The 20,603-nt window shown below is 54.8% G+C and overlaps 7 protein-coding genes across 7 annotated transcripts; 6 read left to right on the top strand and 1 right to left on the bottom strand.

Moving 5' to 3' along the window:
- Positions 1 to 351: 351 nt before the first annotated feature.
- Positions 352 to 2,445, top strand: COL26b_006689 (uncharacterized protein; the record flags this gene model as incomplete). The annotated part of the gene is made up of 1 exon (XM_053179501.1): positions 352 to 2,445. One exon carries the CDS (start codon positions 352 to 354, stop codon positions 2,443 to 2,445), a length of 2,094 nt encoding a protein of 697 aa, XP_053036612.1.
- A 505-nt stretch (positions 2,446 to 2,950) lies between these two features.
- COL26b_006688 (uncharacterized protein) lies at positions 2,951 to 3,313 on the top strand (the record flags this gene model as incomplete). The annotated part of the gene is made up of 3 exons (XM_053179500.1): positions 2,951 to 3,008; positions 3,067 to 3,125; positions 3,179 to 3,313. The coding sequence occupies 3 exons, from the start codon at positions 2,951 to 2,953 to the stop codon at positions 3,311 to 3,313; spliced, it is 252 nt and encodes an 83-aa protein (XP_053036611.1).
- Positions 3,314 to 3,538: 225 nt separating this feature from the next.
- On the top strand, positions 3,539 to 4,477 carry COL26b_006687 (uncharacterized protein; the record flags this gene model as incomplete). The annotated part of the gene is made up of 1 exon (XM_053179499.1): positions 3,539 to 4,477. The coding sequence occupies one exon, from the start codon at positions 3,539 to 3,541 to the stop codon at positions 4,475 to 4,477; it is 939 nt and encodes a 312-aa protein (XP_053036610.1).
- Positions 4,478 to 5,935: 1,458 nt separating this feature from the next.
- Positions 5,936 to 7,084, top strand: COL26b_006686 (uncharacterized protein; the record flags this gene model as incomplete). Its single annotated transcript, XM_053179498.1, has 1 exon — positions 5,936 to 7,084. The coding sequence occupies one exon, from the start codon at positions 5,936 to 5,938 to the stop codon at positions 7,082 to 7,084; it is 1,149 nt and encodes a 382-aa protein (XP_053036609.1).
- Positions 7,085 to 7,284: 200 nt separating this feature from the next.
- On the bottom strand, positions 7,285 to 9,115 carry CCT1 (T-complex protein 1 subunit alpha; the record flags this gene model as incomplete). Its single annotated transcript, XM_053179497.1, has 3 exons — positions 7,285 to 8,811; positions 8,863 to 8,948; positions 9,028 to 9,115. The coding sequence occupies 3 exons, from the start codon at positions 9,113 to 9,115 to the stop codon at positions 7,285 to 7,287; spliced, it is 1,701 nt and encodes a 566-aa protein (XP_053036608.1).
- Positions 9,116 to 9,664: 549 nt separating this feature from the next.
- COL26b_006684 (uncharacterized protein) lies at positions 9,665 to 11,396 on the top strand (the record flags this gene model as incomplete). Its single annotated transcript, XM_053179496.1, has 2 exons — positions 9,665 to 10,095; positions 10,151 to 11,396. The coding sequence occupies 2 exons, from the start codon at positions 9,665 to 9,667 to the stop codon at positions 11,394 to 11,396; spliced, it is 1,677 nt and encodes a 558-aa protein (XP_053036607.1).
- A 1,003-nt stretch (positions 11,397 to 12,399) lies between these two features.
- On the top strand, positions 12,400 to 13,485 carry COL26b_006683 (uncharacterized protein; the record flags this gene model as incomplete). The annotated part of the gene is made up of 1 exon (XM_053179495.1): positions 12,400 to 13,485. One exon carries the CDS (start codon positions 12,400 to 12,402, stop codon positions 13,483 to 13,485), a length of 1,086 nt encoding a protein of 361 aa, XP_053036606.1.
- Positions 13,486 to 20,603: the final 7,118 nt, after the last annotated feature.

Raw genomic sequence — 20,603 nt, 5'->3', positions numbered from 1 at the left:
TTAAAACCGCCGATAATCGACAAAACCACCACCAAAAGGCAAAGTGTAATATCGACTTGGAAATAAAATTCCAATCATGATGAGAAACATGTCTACACACACTTTTTCCAGTCCACCAGGTCGTGGCTTGTTTACATTTGCTTAGCGCTTGCCGCCAATGAAAATCATTTCACCCGCTGTGGGAATCTTCATGCAGCGTTTTCCTGGATCTCATCTCCAACTTCACTCCACATCTCCAAAACCAAACGCTGAATTTTTCACCTTACTCAGTCACCCTTCACATCCACCAAAAAATCGAAAATTACTCCCAGCAAATCTTTAGCTGAGTGATTCTTCGACTTTTTTCTCGCCATGGCTGGATTAGACTACACGGCCCTCGGCGAGCGGGATTTCAGAATCCTCTCGCTCGCGCCCGGAAAATTCGACGAACCCCTCAAGGGTGAGCTTATCGTCCGTCCGATCGACCCTTACATCGACGAGGCCTCCAAGCACGATGGTGAACTACCCGAGTCGGCTGACTCCTACGAGGCTGTTTCTTACGTCTGGGGCTCCAACGACACCCCGCGCAGCATCACCATCTCATCCACCGAGGTGTCCATCACAGAGAACCTCTTCACCTGCCTGAAGCGCGTGCGCCTACAAGACCGCCCGCGCCAGCTCTGGGTCGATGCGCTGTGCACCAACCAGGCCAACGCGGACGAGAAGCAGGCGCAGGTCATGCTCATGCATGACGTCTACGTCAGCGCGCGGCGCACCCTGGCGTACCTCGGCGAGGAGGCCGACGGCAGCAGCGATGCGATGGACTTGATTGAGAGGTACTGGCGCGTCTGCATCCCCAACGAGCTCAACGCCGGCGCCCGCGCGTTTCTGGAGGATTCGCTCGGCAAGCCCGTTCCTGATGCGCCGACCGGCGCGGAGGCGGAGCTGCCGGCTGAGGGCGACAAGCGCTGGCTGGCTGTGTCGCGGTTCTGGAACCGGGCGTGGTTTAAGAGGGTGTGGATCGTCCAGGAGTTCATCCTGGCGAGGGATGTGTTGATGATTTGCGGAGAGAAGACGGTGAACTGGGCGCAGCTTTGGCCTGCTACGATTGCGCTGGAGGAGCCCGAGAGCCCGCCTTGGCCGCTGATTGACGAGAAGGGCGAGGAGGTGGAGAGCGCGGCGGATTTGATGGCCAACATGGCACAGAGACTGCGGTTCTACCAGCTTGGTGCCATGAGGGGAAATGCCCAGGAAGATGGATGCTGTGGCGATGACGATGAGCATGATCATGAGCACGGAGACGGTTGCTGCGGTGGAGATGACGAGCATGAGCACGATCACGACGGACATGACCACGGAAAAGAAGCCGCTGAAGGCAGCGAGGAAGAGTGGGAGTCTGAAGACGAGGACGAGGACCCGAAGCGCTCCACCGAGCTCCTTAGCCTGCTTCTCTCCTTCCGCGAGGTCGAGGCCGCTGACCCGCGCGATTACTACTTCGCCCTCCTCGGCCTGGCCGCTGACGGCGACAGAGAAGAGTTCCGCCCCGATTACTCGGAGAAGTTCGAAGAGACCGCCCTCCGCTTCGGCCGCACCCTGTTCCACGAGCCCTTCAGCGAGGAGCTCCTCGACCACGCCGGCATCGCGGAGCACCTCAACGGCAGGGCCAACAAGTTCCCCTCGTGGCTGCCCGACTTCCGCCGCCCCTGGCACCGCATGACCGTCGCCGACGCCGCCGAGTCCGAGGCCGCGGGCGAGACCGACTTCGACTTCGGCTTCGACCCCAACGACGACGAGGACGTCCTCCTACTCAAGGGCGTCAAGGTCGACACCATCGCCCAGATGAGCGGCGTCCCCCGCGCGGCGCACCTGCACGCCGACCGGCCCTCCATCTGGGTCAAGAAGGACATCCTCACGCTGTCCAAGATCCTCGAGAAGATCCCGGGCTTCGAGAAGGCGACATACTCCACGGGCGAGTCCGGGCTGGAGGCCGTGCTGCGGACGCTGACCTTCTTCCGCGCCGAGGCGGAGGAGGAGGAGGTCCCGATGGCGACGCTGAAGCTGGCGTACCGCTTCTGCACGGCCGTCGAGGAGGACGACCTCGACCCCGAGCGGGCGGAGCGCGACGTGCTGCGCCGCGAGATCGAGCTGGCGGGGCGCTCGGCGGAGGAGGCCAACGAGGCGCTCGTGGCGGCGGCGCAGATCCTCATCAACCGCGTCTTCACGACGCGCTCCGCGCTGGATCTGGTGCTGGCCAAGGGTGAGAAGTACGTTGCTATGGTGCCTGATGGATGTGAGGCTGGTGACGAGGTTTGGGTTATGAAGGGGTGCAACGCGCCGTTTGTGCTGAGGAAGAGCGCTGAGCGGGAGGGGCTGAGACGTATCGTGGGTACGGCGTACGTGCACGGTATCATGGATGGCGAGGCGGTCGAAGAGGGAGTCGAGTTTGAGCCGGTTACGATTCACTAGTTGGGATCATCTCCGGTGTCATGATGGAGAGATGGCGTGGGATCATGATGACATGACACGGACCCAGAGAAGGTCTTTATGCTTAGACGTCTAGATAGAAGATCACGGAAGGAATACAAAAGTTTTGCAATTTAGACTGACACGGCTGCTGTGAGAGGAACCTTGATGGCCTGTGAAGGCACCGCGAGCGTGGGCTCCCGCACCGAGCGGCCGGGACGGCACGGACCTGGAAGTGGGTCTTACCGGTCCGTTAGCGGTTCCATGGCAGCGGGAGTGGCTGGCGATGTAGGCGTCATTGAGCGTCATCGTCTGGTCTGTTAACTTGTTTTAGAGCTATGATGCAGCGCTTTGTTAACACCTGTTGTTGAGTTCAAAAATGGCCAGTTCGTCTCTTGTGAAGATGACGCGAAGTTTCAAGCAACAGCAAGCTCGGTCTCAATTGTTATTTTTGACCCATCGAATCACCAACCGCACAAGCAACTTTTCAACGTACACTGCCAACAGGATGCCTTCGTCAAAAGGAAAGCCCACTGATCCTGAGCTGAGGGAGGAGATCAAGGAAGGTGAGAGTGATGAGGAGCCACGGCATTTGAGAGCACTAAACTGACATTTTGATTATAGAAATTAAGCAGGAGCCTAACAAGTCTGGCGGCGGCGAGGGACAATGGTCAGCATGGAAGGTCAGTCTGCAAGTCGTAATATGAACATGGGCTAAGGACTAACAATTACCCAGGCATCCAAGCTTGCCAAAGAGTATGAGAAGCAGGGTGGTGATTATGAGAATGAGGCCGGCTCCAAAAATGAGCCAAAGAAGGGAGAGCCGGAAAAGAAGAGCGAGTCCAAGAAGAAGAAGGAGACTGAAGATTAGGGCGTCAGTCGTCATAATGTGCATCAAAGGGCGTAGCTTCACAGAATAATAAATATTGCATCAAGGTCAACACCTCGCACTTTGTCCAATAATCGGAGGAACTTTTGATACGAGATGTCGACTGTGCCGCATTTCCGTCACCCATGCAAGGCCGGAGTACATTAAATCCCACCCCTCGTTCTCACCTTCTTCGCGGCAGCTCCCTGTCTACTTCATACCTTGAACATGCAAGGCATCACAGAGGAGGACCCCTCAGAAGATATACAGCCAGACGAGGATGATTGCTGGACGCCTCTCCAAAAGGCCTCCCGCGACGGGGACCTCACCGCGGTACAGACAGCCCTTGCAGCCGGCGCCGACATCAACGCCCCGCCGCAAGGGTACTACGGCCGCACCGCGCTCCAGGCGGCCTGCTTGGGATCGCACGCCGATGTGGTATCGGCGCTCCTGGCCGCCGGTGCGGACGTCGACGCTGCCCCCGGCAATAACGACGCGCGCAACGCACTGCAGATTGCGAGCGGGCAGCCGGACATTTCCATCGTCAGAATGCTCCTCGACAAGGGGGCCGACGTGAACGCGCCGGCGACGAGGTACTGCGGCGCGACAGCGCTGCAGTCTGCGTGCTCCGCGGGACTGGGTGACGTGGTTGTGCTGCTGCTGGATCACGGGGCGGACGTGAACGCGGCGCCGGCCAAGACGGCGGGACGGACGGCGCTGCAGGCCGCCGCGGCGCACGGGTTTGCGGGTATAGTTAGGACACTACTGATGGATCACGGGGCGGATGTGAACGCGCCGGCGTGCCGGCATAAGGGCTTCACGGCGCTGCAGGTGGCGGCGTTTCACGGAGACGAGGGGATGGTCGCGACGCTGCTGGGCGCCGGGGCGGATGTGAATGCCGAGGGGAGCAGGTTCAAGGGCGGGAGGGCTCTGCATGCGGCGGCAGAGGGGGGTCGCGTTCGCGTGTGCGAGATGTTGCTGGATGCCGGGGCCGAGATCGACGCTGGATCTGGCGGATGGGCTGGTGTTGGTGGTGGTGGTGGTGGTGGGCAGACGGCGTTGCAGGGCGCGGCTGCGAGGGGTCACGGTGCGGTTGTTGGGGTTTTGCGGGACAGGGGTGCTACGGGAATGGAAGGTGGAGGGACGTTTCTGTTTGATAGAGTTTGATTTCCTGGTGACATGCAGCAGATAAGGTGGGATTCTGGCCATGGAAGAACTAGCGGTGGCTGGTTCACTTGGAGTTGATAACGCAGTTGCATAGCGGAAAAGAAGGGGTAGTCGACACATCTTCCACGGACAGAGAGAGACACGCACAATCTTAGCTAACCAACTAGTCCGTTACCTGGAAGGATGCCGGACCCTTACTGCGGGCGGCGCATGAACACCATCGACAACACCACCACCCGCAGAGCCAACAGCCAAGACAAGATCACACAGGCGCCCCGACGTTTACGTCTCGTCCGGAAGTTCAGCCAAGTCAGCCGACTAACGCAGACCAGGGCATCCCTCGCTCCAGCCCGGTCACGAACCGTGTCTCCCACTCTTACTCTACCAGGTCTACAAAGATACAAAGATACAAAAGTACTTGCAGTGACAGTGACTAGACGTACGAGGCAGCTGTGTGTGAGGGAGGCTCCACCCCGCTGCGCCCGCGTCAAACCGGCCCCGCGGCGCCCCGCCTATCATCGGCTTCCGCCGGCTCGGGTGTGGTCCCGCGGCGCACCGCCCGGCGTGACCTGCCTCATTGCGAGTGCGTTCCCTTGCTCAGTTGCTCCCTACGCTCCCTTCCGCACCGTAGCGGCAGGCAGGATAAGATAGAGGGGGACCCAGTTGCCAAATAATTACCTAAAAAAACAGGCCTAGAGTTCCAAGGCACTGCACTCTTCGAAACAGGCAAGCAACATGGGACCTTCAGATGAAGAAAAGTACCTTGCCTACTGCACCTACACAACACACGCAATACACATACTGTATGTATGTACCACAACCAAACAGTATCACTTCTCGAAGCCAGACTTCCTTACTTCACCGCTAGCCTCGTCCCGTGACGTAAGACGAGCACCCGCTTGGCTTGCCTTCATCACGTTCGTGTGGGCCTGCTGACCTTGACCCTTCCTCCAGGCTGGTGAGACGGGCGTGTTAGTGTACCTTTACCATACTCGTCTCTCCCGAATCCACGTTTCTTTGTGTCTCGAATCCGAGCTGGCGCTGCGCTGGGCCCTGCGATGTCCCTCCTCCTCCTCCCAAAACGTGCTACATTGCGCCGTCCCGTATCGCTGGGGCCGCCTCCACCCCGTGGTCCCTCCCTTGCAAGGCCGCCTGGACCTTATGCCAGGTAGAGGCTTGAATTGGGCCTGTCTCAATCCTGGGGTTTCGCTGGGTCTTCCCCGCCATCGCCGCGATCGTCTTTGGTGGGGCACCTCTCCCCGAAAGAAAGGTCCCCAAATGTCTTGATAAGGACTGTGCTTTGTCCTTCCCACCCACCTCTGGTGCCTCTACGATGCCGTGACTCTGTCTCTCCCACATTCCAACTCTCCCGTCAAAGCAGCTGACCAACAGCGGGACCCAATTGGCAAGAAACAGCAATACCAAACTCAGCAGACCCCGCGCAGAAAGATAGGCACCATGGGCTCGACGCAGGAGGCCGACCTCATCCTCACCACGCCCACGCACGCCGAGAGGCTCCGCGTCTGGACCTCGACGCACCAGAAATGGGGCGCCGCCCTCGAGCTGGACGAGTACCTCCGCCGCGAGGAGTACCTCACCACCGTGCCCATGAGCCGCAACGGCGGCATCACCCAGTGGATCCTGACCGACCCCTCGCTGCCGCCCGACGCCCGCCCCATCCTCTCCTCGTGCGAGAGCATCCGCAAGCGCGCCCTCGCCGCGAAGCCCGACGGCTCCGTCGCCGAGGCCGTCGCCCACGGCATCGCCTCCGTCTTCACCGAGCCCGAGCACCGCGGCAAGGGCTACGCCTCCACCATGATGAGCCTGCTCGGCCCGCGCCTCGGCGGCTGGCAGGGCGCCCGCATGGCCAAGGGCGAGCAGTGGGGCGACATCCGGGACGGCGAGGTCGCCTTCTCCGTGCTCTTCTCCGACATTGGCAAGAAGTTCTACGCGAAGCAGGGCTGGCACCCGTACGAGAGCGCGCACCTGTCGTTCCCGCCGCAGCCCAGGGCCGAGGGGCAGAAGGAGGGCAGCAAGGCGAAGCCGGTGGGATACCACGAGCTGGCGGAGCTGAGCCACGTCGACGAGAAGTTGCTGCGGGCGAGGCTGTCGAAAGAGTCCAAGGGGAGCAAGACGCGGGTGTCGTTGCTGCCGGATATTGATGCTATCTTGTGGCACCTGATGCGCGAGGACTTCATGACCAAGCACATTTTTGGAAAGACACCGACGGTTAGGGGAGCTGTTGTCGGGGAGCGCGGGGAGAGGGTGTGGGCGGTGTGGACGAGGGGATACTATGGTGGATTGAAGAAGCCTGAAGGCAACACCATGCATATCTTGAGGTTGGTTATGGAGAACGAAAACAGCAGCGATGAGTATGTCCAAGACGCTATTCACGAGCTCTTGACGCTGGCGAGAGCGGAGGCGGCCGAGTGGAAGTCGAACAACATTGAGCTGTGGAACCCCGACTCCAGAGTGAGAGGGCTGATTGAAAAGGCGGGCATCCCCCACGAGTTTGTTGAAAGAGAGACTGATAGCATTGCGAGCCTGATGTTTTACGGCGATGGGGATGTGGAGTGGGTGCTGAACGAGAAGTTTGGTTGGTGCTAGACGACGAATCATCATACACGGAACATGCATATCACGGTTGTGGGGAATCCATTACACGGAACGGAATTCGGAGTACAGGACAAGCGTCCAAATTGGCATGGCAAGGTATCATTAACAAATGATCTATGAACCGTCTAACCTTGATCACTTCCCACGTGGCCCATTTTTGATTGTTTTATTTTCACATATACGCCGCCGCATTAGTGACCGTGGCCGTCATCCTCCGCCCTCTGCTCGGGATCCAGCTTGATCAGGGTATCGATACGCATGATGCTGATGCAAGCCTCCACGGCACTCTTGAGTTGCCGGATCTTGCTGATGCTGGGCTCCAAAATACCAGCCTTGACCTCGTCAATAACCTTGCCCTTCGTCAGGTCGAGACCGTAGTTCTTGTACGCCTTCTTGCGGGCGACAATCTTCTCGTCATCGTTGCCCTCGCCCTCCTGGATGCGCTGCGAGAGCGCGTGCCGAGAACGCAGCTGAGCGACGAGCTCTGAGGCGTCCTTGGCCGCGTTGACAGCCAGGGTCTTGGGGATGACGAGCAGGGATTGGGCAAACTCGCCGATGGCCAATTGCTCGCGGGAACCGACGGTACCGGCAAACTCCTCGAGGTAGATGTGCAGAGCAGTCTCGACGGCACCGCCACCGGGCACGATGCTGCCACTCTCGAGCGTTCTCTTGACGGCGTTGAGGGAGTCGTGGATGGAGCGCTCCATCTCGTCCAGGGTGAAGTCGTTGGGACCGCGGAGGATGATGGATGCTGAGGAGTGGGTCTTGGTGCCCTTAACGAGGATGCACTCGTCGTCTGAGATGCGCTCCTGGACAACCTCCTCCGCGTGTCCAAGGTACGCGGGGTCGAACTTCTCGTCGCCGTTAAGGTCGGACAGTGTGCTGAGAAGGGTAGCGCCGGTAGCCTTGGCAATTCTGCGGAGGTCCTCCTTCTTGCATCTGCGAACACCCATAGCGCCCCTCTCAACGAAAGTCTTCAGAACCATGTCGTCGATACCCTTGGTAGTAAGGATAACGTTGGCGCCAGCCTTCAGGATCATGTCTACCCTCTCCAGGATCATGCCAGACTCTCTCGCGCGGATCTGCTCCAGTTGTGTCGGGTCATCGACGGTAATCTGAACACCCAACTTCATACGCTCCTTTTGCAGGTTCATATCCAACACGGCAATCTTGGCGTCCGTTATTCTTGTAGGCATGGCCTGGGAAGCGACTGTGCAGTTAAGAGCGTAGCCCTTGACCAGAACAGACTCCAGCGAGCCCTTTCCGTGTGCCTTCAGGATGTTGACAGCCTTAACGGGGTATTTCGTCTCGTTGCGGTTGTTCGTGGTCTTGACGGCGAGCATGCCATCGACAACCATGTTGGCGAAGAACTCGGAGTCGGCACCGATGATCTTGCTGGACATGGAGGTCTTGGCAATGTTGATGAGGGATTCGCGACCGAGGTTCTCGACCTTGATGCTGATGTTCTCGTTCATGTACTTGACGGCCTCGCGGAGGGCAAGTCGGTAGCCGGTGATGATGGTAGTGGGGTGTATGCGGTTCTTCATAAGCTCGTTACCTCTGCGCAGCAGCTCGGCGGCGATGAGGACGACGGACGTGGTGCCATCGCCGACCTCCTTGTCTTGTTGTTGTGCCAGGTCGACCAAGATCTTGCCAGCGGGGTGCTCGACGTCCAACAAGCTGAGGATAGTAGCGCCGTCGTTCGTGACCGTGACATCCTACGCCGGGGTTAAGCGGGGTCCAGGGGGGGAGGGGGCCGCCGAACGTACACCAATATCGTCGACCATCATCTTGTCAAGGCCGCTCGGGCCGAACGAGCTCTTGACAACATTTGCGATAGCTTGGGTCGCGAGGACTGGGAGTTTGTTTTGTCAGCATGGATGAAGCTGTAGCCGGGGGTCGCAGCAAGCGAAGCAACAACAGCGGCGACATACCGTTCTGGTCTCTGATGTCGGCACCGGAAATCTTCTGGCCACCGAGGAAGAGGGTGCCGCTCCCTGACTGCTCGAACATGGACGCCATTTTGGGTCCTCACTGCCTGCAATAATGGTGAATCGCGGGATAGGGAGGTGGTGGAGGGTGGATTTTGGGTAGCTCGTCGGTGTGGCCTGGACAGCAATAGAAGCTTCTGCGCTGTGCCTGCCTTGTCCCCTCGACGCAACTTTTTTTCGGACCCGAGTTGTTCCAGGAACCGGGGAGCTGTGGCTGGTGCGGTGCGGTGTCGATAAGGACTGTGCTGCATTTGGAGACAAGCACTGCACTACTGCCATTTCAGTACTGTCGATACAGTGCAGCTTCCCCACCTTCACAGTAGCTGAGCCCACCTCTGATAAGCGCTCGGGCCCCCGGTCTGGTCCCCTGTGGCTGCCAATTGACCCCTCACCTCCCTCGCGCCCAACAGCTCGACACACGACTCACATTTTAGTGCGGGGCAGATTTTCCGCTGTATCGCACCGCCATCTCTGCCCAAAATCTCGAGTGACTCAGGCCGACCCGGGCACCACGCCGCCAATTCTATAAGCCGATACCCTCCCCGAGACGAACCTGCGATTCGCAGTCACTATCGCAAACATGGCCGACGCTGCTGCCCCCGAGCAATCCAAGAGCGCCTTGAAGAAGGCCGAGAAGCAGGCCAAGATGGCGGCCGAGAAGGCTGCGAAGGCTGCCAAGCAAGCCGCCCTTCCCGTTGTCGGCGGCAAGAAGAAGACGGACGACATCATTGGCATCACGGTCAAGAAGAATGAGGACTTCTCCATGTGGTACCAGGAGGTCGTTCTCAAGGCCGAGATGGTTGAGTACTACAACGAGATTGCTGGCTTCTTCATTCTGCGCCCGGCCTCCATGTACATCTGGGGTGTCATCCGCAAGTGGTTTTCCGAGCGCATTGAGGCCATGGGCGTCGACGAGACCAGCTTCCCCATCTTCCTCTCCTCCAAGTCTCTCGAGAAGGAGAAGGACCACGTTGAGGGTTTCGCCCCTGAATTGGCCTGGGTCACCAAGGCGTAAGTCAACCTCTCCCTCCGAAATCGCCTCTGCCCCCACTAACAACCCTTTTAGCGGTGACAAGGACCTCGAGGTCCCCGTTGCGGTTCGTCCCACCTCTGAGGCTGTCATGTACCCTTACTACTCCAAGTGGATTCGCAGCCATCGCGACCTTCCCTTCCGCCTGAACCAGTGGAACTCCGTCGTCCGATGGGAGGCCAAGCAGACTACCCCTTTCCTCCGCACAAGAGAGTTCCTGTGGCAGGAGGGCCACACCGCCCACCTTACCGAGGAGCTTGCCGGTGTTGAGGTCCGCGAGATTCTTGAGCTCTACGCTGGTGTCTACGAGGAGCTTCTCGCCGTCCCCGTCGTTCGCGGCACCAAGACCGAGAAGGAGAAGTTTGCCGGTGGTTACTACACTACCACTGTCGAGGGTTACATCCCGTCCAACGGCCGTGGTATCCAGGGTGCCACCTCTCACTGCTTGGGTCAGAACTTCTCCAAGATGTTCGACATCACCGTCGAGAACCCCGAGAAGAAGGGCGAGAAGATCCACGTCTGGCAGAACTCTTGGGGTCTGTCTACCCGTGTCATTGGTGTCATGGTCATGATCCACGGTGACGACAAGGGTCTCGTCCTCCCCCCTCGCATCGCCAAGACCCAGGTCATCCTCATCGCCGTCGGTATCACTGCCAAGACCACCCCCGAGGACCGTGAGAAGCTCGAGGGCAAGACCGACGACCTCCGCAACGAGCTGCGCAAGGCCGGCCTCCGCGCCGAGTCTGACTTGAGGGAGGGCTACACTCCCGCCTGGAAGTTCAACGACTGGGAGCTGCGCGGTGTCCCTCTCCGTCTCGAGTTCGGTCCCAAGGACATGGCCAACCAGGTTGTCAGCTTTGCTCGCCGTGATACCGGTGAGAAGGGTACCATCCCCCTGGCCGAGCTCTCCACCAAGGTCCCTGAGCTCCTCGAGACCATCCAGTCCGACATGTACCAGAAGGCCAAGAAGTCCTTCGACGAGCACCGTCTCGTTCTCAACGACTGGGAGAAGGTCATCCCTGCCCTGGACACCAAGAACGTTGTCGTCATTCCCCACTGCCTGGCTGAGAAGTGTGAGGATCGCATCAAGGAGTTGACCAACAGCGAGCCCCCTGAGAACGCCACCCTTCCTGAGGGTAAGAAGCAGCCTACCATGGGCATGAAGTCCCTCTGCCGTCCCTTCGACCAGCCCGAGGGCCTCGTCACCGGCGAGACCAAGTGTCTGAACCCCGACTGCAAGGACTTTGCTAAGGAGTGGGTTATGTTCGGACGCAGCTACTAAAAGATGGGGATGTTATTCAGAGGAGTTGCGGGTTGAGTATTTTGGGACACTATCGGATAACGAGACCCACGGCGGATTTGATTCATGTCATGTGTTGCTAGAGGAGAGAGGTAGAGGGTCGAGCATGTTATGGTTCTCAAGAATTAGCGAGGGGAAGTAGAAACATGCAGGTAAAAAGTCATTCGATACCAAGTTCATTACTTTTTTTCAATCCTCCAGTGAAGCATCGTGTCGAATCCGCAACGCGTCACATTGAAAACTGGACAAGAATCATCTCCCAGGCTGACTATCGCAAATAACACACTCCGGCTTGTCGCCGTTATGGACCCTGCATCCCGAAAGCCAGCCCGCAATTGACTTTGGCACGGTCGACTGCGCCCCCCTGTCACCCGGACCGCCAGTGGGTCGACTCATGATGGCTCATTCAATTGGTACCCCAGACCAGTCCCGAAGAGGCAGGTCTCGGCCCCCCTAAAACATGATGGTGGGTGACTCATTTTCAGCGCCTTTGTCCAATCCCATGCTCTACCAGTCCCCCTATCGAATAGCACTGACAGAAGACGCCTTCATCTGACAATTCCTGTTAGTGATCGGTATCGGAGCCGACGCAGCACCGTCAAACGCGTTCCGCATTCTGACTCAGAGGATTTGTCGTGCAGCGAGGCGTCGACTGATGGATGATGTCGAAATGAGTTTGCTTCGGCTATGTTTTGGTAACACATTGCTGATTCGCCAATTGAAGTCCAGATGTGGCTGTGGATCGAGAAGTCTCGGCCATCCTTGAGCCTCAGCGTTTTATCTTCCGCAATGAGCTCTGTTCCAAATATTAAAGTATAAAGCAGACCAGTTCTTCATAGTACACAGGCTTAAATCATCAAAGAAAATCAAGAAATCAAGTTTACTCACAGAAATCACCAGTTTACCCGTCTCAAGTTCATCGCAAACACATCTAATGGTCGGCGCAACAACCACTAACACCACCAATACCAACACAACCGCAGCCATGGAGCAACCAACCACATCCCATTTCAAGCTCTCCGCAACGTTCTGCGGCACATGCGATGTCCGGTTCGACAACCCGGATACTCGCCGAGCACACTCCAAAAGCCAATGGCACGTCACGAATCTCAAGCGTCGCATTGCTGAGCTAGAACCACTCACGGCCGAGCAACACGCCGCTGCCGTAGCCGCCGCCCCGGATAGCCCCACCACGGAACCGTCATCGGAAGACTCCTCATCCTCCGCCTCCGATGTCGAGACAGACACCGAACCCGACTTTGTCCCTGAGGAGTGTCTTTTCTGCAACACGGTCTCGGAAAACTTTGAGGAGAATATCGCCCACATGCACAAGTCACACGGCATGTTCATCCCCGACAAGGAGAGACTTATTGTCGATCTCGAGACTCTGGTACGATACCTGCACCTCGTCGTCTTCGGGTACCGCGAATGCCTCCAATGTGGGACGCAACGCCGCACACCTGCCGCGGTTCAACAGCATATGAAGGGAAAGAACCACTGTCGCTTCGATATTCACGCCGAAGACTCCGAATTCAGAGACTTTTACGAGAAATTGGCCACCGACGAGGAGGCAGAGCAGGAGGGCAAGACGCGCAAGGCCATCGTCGACGCCATCGAAGAGGGCAGCTCTATACGCCTACCCTCCGGAAAGACGCTGTCCCACCGCTCCGCTCCAGCACCATCACGTCCTCGCAGAAAGCTCGGCGAATCTTTGTCTGGCGAGAACCTTCTCCCCGAGGGCGTGAACGTGGACGAGTCGAAGGCGAGCATGCAGCTTACCGCGCCCGGGATGAAGAATAGTTCCAAGGCGCTCACGCGTGCCGAGAAGCGCGAAGCCGTCTTTGAGACGCAGCTGGCGCGGTTGAGTGCCAACGATCGCATGGCCCTTGCTCATCTTCCGGCTGCGGAGCAGAGGAGTTTGTTGCTGACGCAGCATAAACAGTTGCAGAAGGCAGAAAGGGCTGCTAGGAGGACTCATATGAGGTTGCAGATGAAGGGGAACATTAGTGGACGGTTGAACTTGGTTGATGATGTGATGGGGCCGAAGTTCATGGTTGGATTGTGGGGATAAGTCGAGTCATTCTTACGGAAATAAAATTCAAGGGTGTTAAGAAATCCTGACAAAGTTTATGGTAGAAGTCAATGAATGTCTTTAGGAAACTAACTATAATATGTCCTCCTCCACTTCATCGGTGATCAAACTTGGCCCTAGGGTTGAGATAAAACACATATTATACGAGCATCCATCCATAGCTCCCCAGATCTACCTGCACTAAACATCTGAAGTTAAGACATACTACCATTCCAACAGTACCGTGAGTACTCCCAAGGAACTAATTTAGTCTCCAATTTTCAGTTCGCTCACTCGCAATGCGTCCTTGACTACTACCTTGACCACCTTCGAAATCCGGTTGGCGTAGATGCTGCTGGTACATTGGCGAGCCTTGGCTCGCAAACAATTCGTTGCGCATGGAGGAGGGTATTTGGGACTGACCATGGAGCGGTTCCATATGCTGTCCTCTGAGCTGCTCCGGATTGCCAGCATCCAAGGGTCCGCTGAAGGGCTCGCTGGCTCCTCCCATGCTTTGCTGACTATGCCTCATCTGCCCTCCAGAATAAACTTGCGTGTTGTCCATGGAGAACCCCCGTGTCTCCATACCTCTCACCGAGGACGAATTATCCATGTACCGGGGAGTTTGCCAAGAGGATGTCGAGCTTTGCCAGGGCCGAGGCGGCGGTGGAGGACCACCCCTGCTGTTATAAAAGGGATCAGGGGAATCTGATGAAGGGCCATCTTCATAGTATCTCCTCGCCGGCCTCGGTGACAAATCTGCATTCCGTACATCGTCCGCTCGAATAGCCTCAATCCTCGCCTCTTCTCTGTCGGTCATGGCCCGTGTAAAGTCCATGTACCTGCCAAAGCGTTCGATTGCCACGGCGACTCTCTGAAACTGTTTATGGTCGAGAACGACCGCGCTTCTCTCACTAGATGCTACGCTGGGCTCCTCGCTAAGAGAAGTCTTCCGAATGTGATAGTGAGCTAGAGAGGAGGCAATCTGGAAGGCGTTCCGAATTTGGCGTCCGTTCCAACGAAGATGGGGGGTTTTATGATGATTCTCAAAGTGATGAATCGCGTACTCCATAATCCGATCTTCGTCAATAATGAGCTTCGAAGCTTTTTGTCCAGTGTTGTTCTGCAGTTCCTGCTTTTGTCCCTCAATTGCTGACAGTTTTTTGATGTTCAGTCTGAAGATCTCGATAGTTTGAAGCCTGTTCAGCGGCTCATAATAGAGGCTGATATGAATCCGAGATTTGAACGCTTCGTCAAGCGCACCAACTCTATTGGTAGTAAGAAACAGGATACCGCTGTAGTACTCAAGTATTCGGAGGAAAACTTTGATCCGTCAGAATCAGCACATATGACGTTTACGAACGAGCTGAAAGAGCTTACCGGACACCAAAGCATTGCGGTCCAGGTCGTGGTTGCCTCTTTTTGCAAGAAAAATGTCGGCTTCGTCAAGTAGTAAAACACAGTCCCAAAGATGGGCCAGTCGGAATAGATCTGTCAAGCTTCGGTCTACCAAGAGAGCGTTCGTTCCCAAGTCCCCACACGTCATCGAAAATAACGGCTTTTTGTTCGCTTGGGCGACCGCTTCGGCGGTCGCGGTCTTACCCACACCAGGCACACCGTGAAGCAGAATACAAAGGCCAGCGCCCTTGCCGCCGACAAGATCTTGGCTGATAGGACCAGACATGGGGTTTCGACGCTGAACTTTCCTCTTCTCGAAGTGATCTGCGACCAAAGACTGAACCATGACTTTGTGTTCCTCCTCAATTTTTAGATCGTCGAAGATATCAGGTTGATCCTGGATGTGCTTTAGCGATCGCACATCTACCATTGCAAAGTATCTTGTGCGAAGAACGTAAACAAAAGCTCTTTGAGGCAGCAGAAGGTTGCTGATGTCTTCGTTGATACCGTCAAGTGTTTTCGTGTTCTGGCTGCCGAAAGCTTTGAGAAACGGATCTGACTTCACCCAGGTATTTTGTATCTGGTCAGCTACACCATCGTCGATTTGGATTGCTTCCGTAAGTCGGAATAAGGGACCAGGTCTTGTCATTGGTGTTCCTGGGTCCGGCCAGTGAAGAAGCCGAATCTCATCATCTTCTGCATCCCAATCCTCAGAGATGTCAACTGGCTTAGGTGCCTCGAACTCTGACCTCCATAGGGGCTGCCGGTCCAAAGCTTCTTTGAAATCGATGATGACGTCGCTTTCAATGTGAGTTGGCAATTTCACTTCGTGCGGAGCCCACGTTGATCCCATGGGAGGGCCAGTCAAAGTCCAACCATCGCAAGAAACGTGCTTCTCCCGGACAAAACTTCTGAAGGTTTTGCCCTGATTAATCAAGTTGTCAATGATGTTTTCCGAATTGGGGGCAAAACGTATAGGGTAACCCGTCAAATCTCTGATATCTCTTTGGCCAAGGAAGAAGTTAATGACAATGGTGTGCCAAACGGGCCCGTAGGACTCGCCATCAAAATCGAGATAGAAGCAGTCCAAGTGCATAGGACGACGGTTGAACTTGCAATCTTCTTCATTTTCGTCCTTCGCTGGGTAATTATCCTTTCGATGGAGGACAAATGCAGTTTGGTACCTTTTGGTCGTTGTTTGTCTGCCATTAGCGTCTGGCGGAAAGCCATTCACTGGCGGCTGGTACAGAACATCGCCGATCTTGAAAAGATACCAGAGATCATCGAACCGAACCATTCGATGGTCAATATCATTGAACATATTCTCCAAGGGCATTATTCTTTCATCCATGAACTTGACGTAGCATTGGAGATGGTCGATGGCCATCTGTCCAGTAAGGGAATGTTGACCGTTAGGTGTGGGGGTAAGGTGATGATGTGTCCCTTCTGCTTCGGGTGTCTCCCTAAACAGGGTCGAGGCTCCCTCGGTGCTAGCTGACTTGCAATTGAAGCCTTCGTCTGCCGGCGGTGATAACGAAGACATTGAAGAGTTGGCAACGTTTTCTTGGAGATCCCGAAGCACTTTCTTCATGTGTGAATGATAGTAGATCAAGCATTTGAACGGTCTGAAAAATACTCGGGGAACATCAACACTCCAAAGAGGGGCTTCTGTCACTTCCAGCAGATAGTGCAGAATGATTGGCGAGTGAATCCGTATGCGCTGAATCCAGGTTTCGCCAGAGGCCACCCTGAGCCTTGTCTCCGGTTTTGGTCTATTCGGTCTCAATGAATAACCATGGCGGTCGATCCATTTTTGTCGTTCGTCCACAACAAAATTTGCTCTCATAGACGCCTCGGCGCTTTCCTGGTGGGCAGACTTGTCTGAGCCTACCAAAAGCTCCACGATGTGATATAGGTCATCTTCTCCCCAACGATTCTTGAAGTTTTCAAAATCAAATTCGCCAATGGAGACAAGCAGAGGGCGGGAGAGAAGTCTTTCTTTCCAATCAGCAGCCTCCATTCCTTTGGGCTGTCCCCAAGCATCAGGAGGAATACTTTGGTCGTGCATATAAGGTTTTGCCATGGTCTCAGGCGCTACGGGGCCGGGTGCGGTGGTCTCCTGTGCGGTGGTCTCCTGTGCGGTGTACTCCTGTGCGGTGGCCTCCGGTCCGACGCCTTTCTCTGGCAATGCTGCCCCTCCAGCGACTTCGACATCTAGCCCTGACATTTCATTAAAACTGTAGCTGGTGGGCTTTTGTTTCCGATGGCGCTACATGTGTTTTATTGTTGCTTGCAATACGCCGGCCTTTTGAATGACAATGTGGTGTTTGTTTTAGGCGAACCCAGTTGGGAGTTGGTGCGGATGTCGCATCAATGTGTGATGATTCAGTTTGAGAGCTTGCGCTGAAATGAGGAAATTAGCCACATTGTATTGTAAGCCTGATAGACTAAGTGGGAATGAATCAAACCACTTGCGAGAACGTAGTTTATCTGTATTCGTGTATTCTTTGACATGGGCTTCGGTGCTGTATCCTCCGCGGTCTAAAACGACTGAATGGGGTAGTGAATGATGTGAGGTCTGGGTCAAAGTAAGCGCCAACTGAACCCCGAAGAGCCCCCCAGCGAGGAGAAGATCTCGGGCACCTGATCATTTACCCTGGATTGGGACATGTACTTATTGACATTTTTTCAAGTTTTCATGTGCACTCACCAGATATCTGCAAGTCAGCTGATAGTATGCATTTTTGCTCCAGAGTATTTCCAGCCTGACGGGAAAGACGCACCAACAAAAAAGGATCATTTGAGCACGGGGCATTTTCACATCATGCATGAGTGTGTACCACAGAAATATCATGAACGTGCACCGGAAACCACCAGGCTAGCGATAGGAACCTCTGCCTTGAAATTCATGCATAAGCAAGACTGCGTTGTTCCCGCCATGACAGCAAGTAGGTATCAGGTAGCCAATTGCCTCTTGTTTTCCACTGGCATTCCTTGATCATGATTAGTACGACCAAAGGGGATGATAACACTACACTTTGTCAAGCGAGTGCTTTAGCTGTCCGGACGCAGGTGGGGGGGGGGGGGGGGGGGGTGGGGGGCTCCCTGGTTGGATAGGCTGATTCACAGTCACGAGGGAGCTTCCGCGAAATGCAAATAATCAATATGACCTGACAACAAAGCAGGCTCGCATGATTATGTGGAAGGTTGGTGCCGATTATTGGACAGATGTAGTATCGCTGCGCATGCGCAGTCATCTTGCCAGTCGCACAACATCAGGCTATGGAAATTTAAAAGCGGGGTTAGAAAGAGGCAGAGTTTAATGTCGGGTCTTTGAGCCGCTAGCCCGTCAGGCAGCGTTGCCTTCGATCCATCCACCCAAAAAGGGGCTTTCTGACATGGTCCAAGAAGCGAAGGCAGTGGTATAGATCGTAAATGCCATCACCATACCGTGACTGTGCCCATTAGTCTTCCGCTCTCATTTTTGCGAGAAGAACTTTTCTTTCAAAGCGCTGGGATATTTTGAAATTCGTCGATGCCGGACTAATGCGGAGCAGTGAATTCTGTCTACTTGAAGCATGTCAATCGAGATTAGAACATGGCTTTAGAACGTCCAAGCAATGGGCTAAGCACGACCAAGGAAGCCGAGGAGGTATTTATAAATGAGGAAGCCCCAAAGATTGACAACACCTTCGGCGGGTTGAGATTGTCAGAAGGCGGCCAAGTTAAGACACTAAATCATTTCCAGTGGGTGGTATCTCTCAATGTCTTCTCGTTTTACATTCATTTGTGAAGTCGGCGTCTAAGCTCTACTCAGGAAGCTTCAACCAGCGCTACAAACATACGTACGTCAAGATGGACGGTTTGCTTGGGGGCCGAATCCGTCGAAGTGGGAATGGGAGGCGCTCTTCAACGACATCGCTACTGAAGAGGCGAGGGCAACACAGTCGGATCAGGGTGCGTTCGATATATTCAACCGAATGGTCGTTCGCGTCGGGAACAGGTCGGATGCCATCGATCCCTGGATAAACCTAATCCCTGATGCTTACGGACTCTGTGTCGTCAAATGCGCATTTGCTGTTCTGCTTAGTGTAAGTCACGCCACTTCGATATTGCGCATAGCTAACGATTTCAAAGAGAGCTAGGGAGTACGTGGACAAAAGGAAGGCCATATTTGATGCCTTCCTGACCGTTCGGGATGTCATAAAAGAGGCTGTCATCAAAGAGATACACTTCCAGACCGATGCTACAGTCTATCGTTGTGCGGGGGACTTATATGAAGCAGCAGTAGATGCTATACAAGTTCTATCGTCTATTGTCGACGACATGAGTCGCAGTCACAAATGTAAGTTCTTTCCATTTCTTTTAGGCCTGGTTGTTCATTCTAACGTATGTTCCTAGTGTTTCGCAAGGCAAAGAAAAGGGAAAACCCAGAGATCTTGAACATTGCGTTCAAAAATTTGAACGACAAAGCGAAGATGCTATCTCTAGTAGTCGAAAATTGTCGCATGGCAATACTGAAAAAGATCGGAAAAGATTCTGGGCAGACATTGAAAGAGGTAACATTCATTCGATGGCAGAGTACTGAAATCAAGGACCTGCTGTTCAGAATCCACCAAGAACAGTTTGAAACACTTCAAGGGGTACAGAGACAACAGCAGATTCTTGAGGACTTGGGCAAAAATAGGGACTTGGCTAACACCAACCTCCTCCATATGTTTCGTGAGGAAAGTGACAGTAAGCTGCCACGGAATCACTAGGGCAGGAATATTTCCTTTTGCTGACCACGCTTCAGAATTCGAAAACTCTACATTGCCTGCTATCCAGCAGGCCTTCCAGCGGTCATTGAGCCAGTCCAACTTACGATTAAAATCTAGCAGGGCTGTGATCTGCCTTGAGGACCTCTTCAGAATCCTTTGCGCTCCTTCGATTGACCAGAATTTTGGAAGAGACCTCCCTCTGAGTCTCGATATGTGGCGGGCGAGAAACAGGGAATTGCATATCGTTCTTGCAGCGGCGACGAAATTTGGATCACGAGCTCAGGACCAGGCGCACTCCCTTCTTCACCAAGATCGTTTCTTCGACTGGATGAGTTCACGACATCCAGACATGATTTTTGTCGACGGAAACATTCCAGAATCAGCTCGAGATAATCTTTCTCCCATGTCACTCCTGTGCGCCAATTTGGGACTGACCATAGCTAGACGGGAGCCAAACTCTGTTGTTGCACACTTTTACTGTGGTCTTCACACTAGCCCACTCAGCGATAGCTGGTATGGTCCAGTTGGCATGTTGCGATCCTTGGTCTTCCAGCTTTTGACAGCTCTGGTCGAGAAGAACTGCCTTGATTTGGACTTTCTGGACCATCACAATTATGTGCGTGGGATTGAGAGGCATGACACTGAGGTGCTATGTCAGTTGTTCAAGGATGTCGTACAGCAATTCGACGCAAGTACGCGAATTTACTGCATCGTCGACGACGTTTCCAAATATGACGTTGACTTAAGAGATTCATCCATCATATTGCGCATATTCCTCCAGAAGTTACAGGAAATTATCAGACTTGATAATCTGAGAGCTAGATTCAAGGTTCTGATGACTGTTCCTTTCAGGACCTTGCCAACGTTGAGGGGATTTCTCTGGGACGATTATCATCTTTCTTTGCCTCTACGGACTTTAGGAACCCGTGGCTTGTCGGATAGGTCCATAGATTTCTCCAT

This window comes from Colletotrichum chrysophilum (assembly GCF_026319265.1).
Source record: "Colletotrichum chrysophilum strain AFK26 chromosome Unknown scaffold_50, whole genome shotgun sequence".
Lineage (NCBI taxonomy): Eukaryota > Fungi > Ascomycota > Sordariomycetes > Glomerellales > Glomerellaceae > Colletotrichum > Colletotrichum chrysophilum.
The sequence above is the reverse complement of the archived record's forward strand: the minus strand, read 5'-3'. Positions and strand labels throughout refer to the sequence as shown.